Source organism: Dendropsophus ebraccatus, unplaced genomic scaffold (assembly GCF_027789765.1).
Source record: "Dendropsophus ebraccatus isolate aDenEbr1 unplaced genomic scaffold, aDenEbr1.pat pat_scaffold_1154_ctg1, whole genome shotgun sequence".
NCBI lineage: Eukaryota > Metazoa > Chordata > Amphibia > Anura > Hylidae > Dendropsophus > Dendropsophus ebraccatus.
This window is the reverse complement of record NW_027208571.1, coordinates 19731-24632: the sequence shown is the minus strand read 5'-3', so window position 1 is coordinate 24632 and position 4902 is coordinate 19731. Positions and strand designations below refer to the sequence as shown.

The window sequence follows — 4902 nt, the reverse complement described above, 5'->3', positions numbered from 1 at the left end:
TTGAAGCCAAAGCCAGGAATGGATTTGAAAAGAAATCTCAGGCTTTACTTTGACCTGATCTCTGTTTATAGTTGGTTTCTGGCTTTGGCTTCAAATCGTTAGCAGATATCTGTCAAAATATTTTGGTGTAAATGGAACCTGACTTTTGCATATACTCCACCTGTGCAGCTCACATATTTGCAGACATAATCCACCTGAGAAGCGCAATCTTCAAATATAATGCTCCTGTGCAGCTCAAACTATACATAAACTATAACCAAGCAAGTTATTCTACTTCTACATATACCACTGAACTATAATAAACTTGTGCAGCTCACTAATCAGATTTCATCCATAGATGCACTGCCTGTGAGTTCAATGAGATGCATTGGGGGCAGCGTAACAAAATCAACTAGTTTGCGACAGAAAAGAGATGAGTGTTGTGAAAGGTAAACTAAAATAAAGTTCACAGGGCCAATCTTCTAATTTCCCAAAAATAAAGCTATAATCATTGAAAAAACAAAAAAGGATGAAAATAAAAAATACATAGAAAATTATTCAAATGTCCATTGCCATATCAGTGGCAGGATAATCGTGAGTTTGTATAAAGCCCATATATAAGCCGTCTTCATCTGGAAAAGTGCAGCGTACTAGGTGGACAACACAAGAGGGTATTGGGATACGTCGATGTTTGCCAAGAAAACCGTGAATCATTCGGGTATAACTCCGATACGCTGCTTTTCGAAGCAATCTATTAAAAAGAAAAATATAAATTAGTTTTAAATTTTGTTATATAATCTATTAACACTGTTTTATGTTAAAAAAAATTGTACACAAAATTAAATATATGTGCCTTGAGTATACTGCATCCATGGTACTGGCCTGTGCAGGTTCAGAGTGGCCTCTCTGAGCTGAAAGGCCACTCAGCCAATCAGTGTAAGTTATTGCCCGAGCGGCCTTTCAACTGAGACATGCCACAATGAACCTGTAGACAACAGCCACAGGGCGAAGCAATTCAAAAGAGAACAACTAGATGTGCGGTAGTCTTTTGTATTTCGAAAAGTATATAAAAATAGCCGATCCTCAGTGTAATCGGACAATTTATTGCTATCTAGGTGTGCATAAATCAAGATATTTGTCTGGCACATTGTTGAAGTCAAAGCCTGGAATGGTTTAAATAAATAACATACCTTTATAAACAGTTATCTGTTTATATTCTGTTCCTTGTTTCGGCTACAAAAATGTGTCTGATAAATGTCTCTTTTTAAACACACCAATACACGGAGCAATAATCAGCTGATTATGTTTAGGTATAATACAGCCCTTACCGAGAATTATCTGTATCCAACAGTGGAATTTTATTACACTAATACAATGCATTTTGCATCTTACTATGTTATAAGTCATAAAGTTTTGAAAATATAAAATAAGTTTATAACACAGCAAGGCTGAAGCACTGGAGGCAGGCCAACCCACCCTTAGGGCTGGTTCACACTACGGAATTCTCGCGGACAATGTCCGCGGAATTCCGCTGTCTGTCCGCCCGCACATCTGGGCGCTTTTCCGCCGGCTCCATAGACACCATTCTATGGGCCGGCGTATTCCGCTATACGCTGAAAGAAGTGTCATGTCACTTCTTTCAGCGGATCGCGGAATACGCCGGCTCATAGAATGGTGTCTATGGAGCCGGCGGAAAAGCGCCCAGATGTGCGGGCGGACAGACAGCGGAATTCCGCGGACATTGTCCGCGAGAATTCCGTAGTGTGAACCAGCCCTTAGTGGGAGGAATCCCTAGCCCCTCTGATAGGGTTCCATTGATTACCCTGAGGGGCTGTAGTTTCTTACCACTAAGGGTGAGTCGTCTCGCCTCCATTGCTTCTGACTCAGCATGGTGGTATAGTCACTTGAATGTGGTGCTTCCCGCACTCAGACATGCTGCCCAGTCTGTAAGCATCGAACGTGCACACCATATAGTAAAATGTGGCACTGTGAAACACCACTCAGACTGTACTATGATATGACAAGCCTACTTGGTGATTATTCATTAAAATACAGAATCCAAAGATTTAAATGTAGATATTTATATATTAATATATTTACCTTTTGGGAGTATCTTGATGATCATTGCTAGGGCAAGCCATATGAAATTCTAGCATCCACTGAAGATGCTCTGAATGTAGACACCTTTCTTTAAATTCATGCACCTCCGTGATACATTCCTGTGTTTCTAATATTTTTGATACAGCATTTTCAAATTCGATGCAACAGACAGACTCCGGAGCGGTTGGCATTATAATACAATTTTTACACATGCACCAGTCTATAGACCCAACACGAGAAATTATAGGATCCATAACATTCAGATCTGAAAATTCTTCATCTGAAGTCTCTGGGTCGTTCTGGAAACACTGGGCAGATATATTGTTGTTTGCTGTAGCTTGAAATTCTAAATCTTGAAGTAATTCTTCTAGGTCCTAGAAAGTAAAGATCAAATTTCATATTACAGTTCTTAAAGAAGCAGTTCACTTATTTTTTTTTTTTTTTGGGGGGGGGGGGGTCCTTAGCCTGTGGCATGTATACTTACATAAGATGATCGATGTCCCGCGGCGTAGCTCCGGTCCCGTCACGCAGTACCATAAAAATCCGGCGCGCGCTCACTTCCGCCAGAAATGTGACTCCTCTTCTCAGGCTTGTAATTTGAACCACGGAAGTCACGCACTTCACTAGAGAATGCATGGAAGCGAGTGACTTCCGACGTATAAAGACAGGACAGAGAAGAGGACTGACAGCAGCACCCGGCGGAAGTGAGCGCGCGCCAGATTTGTATGGTACTGCGTGACGGGCCCGGAGCTACGGCGCGGGACACCGATGATCTTCTGTAAGTATACATGCCACAGGCTACCAGCGGGGCCCCAAACATTAAAAAAATAAACAGCCTCTTTAATAAGATTATAAATTATATATTATCAATACTCACTGTGTCATAAGGATGAATTCCAACTTCAGGTGAAGAAATACTGATATCCTTGTCACTTTCAGTGTTATTATCGATCTATGGATAAGAAATGAAGTTACTGTACCACCAGGCCCAGACTAAAGCAATGGAGGCTGACTGACAAAACCACTGATGTAATAAACCCCAGCCCCTCCATACTGATATCCTTGTCACTTTCAGTGTTATTATCGATCTATGGATAAGAAATGAAGTGACTGTACCACCAGGCCCAGACTAAAGCAATGGAGGATGGCTGACAAAACAAGTGATGGAATAAACCCCAGCCCCTCCATGACTTGACTACATTAGAATCAATGGAACCATATCATAGAGGGGCTGGGGTTTCCTCTCACTAAAGGTGGTTTGGCCCGCCTCCAGTGCTTCAGCCACGGACTGTTGTTACAGACACTATAAATATTTAACTAGGGAGGGTCCAAACAGGCCAATGTTCCGGATCGGCTATGATTCACGCTGTCTGGCTGCCCTGTGCAGCGGGTGAATACATCTGGAGGACCGCCTGGAAAAATGGGATACAGCCATGGCCATAGGCTGTATGACGGTTTGGACCATCCGTACATGTAAAACATGAAATTTAATTAAAAATAAAAATTAATTACTTACACTTCTTTGGGTATCAAGGTCGTCTTCATTTGTTGATGAAAATGCTGAGCAACCACTAATTATGGAAAAATTTTCATCCTCAAACTGAAAAATAAATATATATGTATATAAATGAATAAATGTTTATAGTAAGACATGTAAAAAGGTAAGATTAAAATACCATAAATAAAACACATATGCTAGATTAGATGATACCAGTGGATATTGTTTGGAACCAACATAAAAAGATATGATAGTCTGCTGGCATGGACTACATGTTATAGGATCAACAGCAGAAGAGAACTATGTCCTATAGACTTCAAGGATTTACAGAATATATTACGCCTGGCCATCCCTTATCTCCATGAAACAAAAAAACACAACGTGCTTGATAAGTCATAAATGTTTTTGATATATAATATTAGTATGAAAAAATATTCAACTTAACGAAGAATCGGTCACACTGGAGTCCATTGTACTGGTGAAGTGGCACCTTCTCCTCTAATATAGTTTTTTCTTACTTGATAGAGAAAGCAATCAGTAAAGTTCATGAATTGATCTTTTTTGATATGGGCCAACGGTCAAGCTGCAAGATAGTTGTTTCTAGAATAGGGGAGATAAAAAATTATTTTAAAACAATCTAATGGAACAGCATCTTTCTATAAACGACACAAGCTCATTGATAAGAGCATTTCAGGTACTGGTACTCGACATCACATTGTCCAATAGTGTAGCTCAAAGACCACATATCATCAAAAGTGAAATATCATAAAGAAATTATGCATGAATTCAGCTCACACTTCGCAGACTCTGCACAGGTGCAGCTCACACTTCGCAGACTCTGCACAGGTGCAGCTCACACTTCGCAGACTCTGCACAGGTGCAGCTCACACTTCGCAGACTCTGCACAGGTGTAGTTGATAAATTCACCATACACATATCCAGCTGGTGGATTTCAAACACGCCAAAAGGGCGCAGTTCGCGCAAAAATTTCCCGCCAATAGTCTCTTCCCGCTAAGTGGACAACTGCAAATAATTCCCGCCAACCCACAAAGACAGAAAATGAGAAGACATTACCTGGCACCTCATGCTGATGACTATGGACCCCTGGATATACAAATTTAGCCAAACTAGAAATTACATACATACCGCCTCATGCTGCGACATGTGGGTGCCCCCACCACCTCACGGCAGGCAAACAAGCGCGCGGACGAGACACTGTGCTGCTGTATGTGCGCGCCCACGACACAGCATGCTGGCGGACATGTGCAGCCCCTACACCACAGACTGTTGAAACTGTGCCCAAATGAGAGATTACATACATACCG

At 41.3% G+C, this 4902-nt stretch overlaps 1 protein-coding gene across 1 annotated transcript; it reads right to left on the bottom strand.

Annotated features, from left to right (window-relative positions):
* Nucleotides 1–262: 262 nt before the first annotated feature.
* On the bottom strand, nucleotides 263–3679 carry LOC138774960 (uncharacterized; the record flags this gene model as incomplete). Its single annotated transcript, XM_069955731.1, has 4 exons — nucleotides 263–730; nucleotides 2080–2453; nucleotides 2957–3031; nucleotides 3596–3679. Coding segments are annotated over 4 exons (726 nt in total), but the record flags the coding sequence as incomplete, so codon positions are not given.
* Between the last annotated feature and the right edge of the window lie 1223 nt (nucleotides 3680–4902).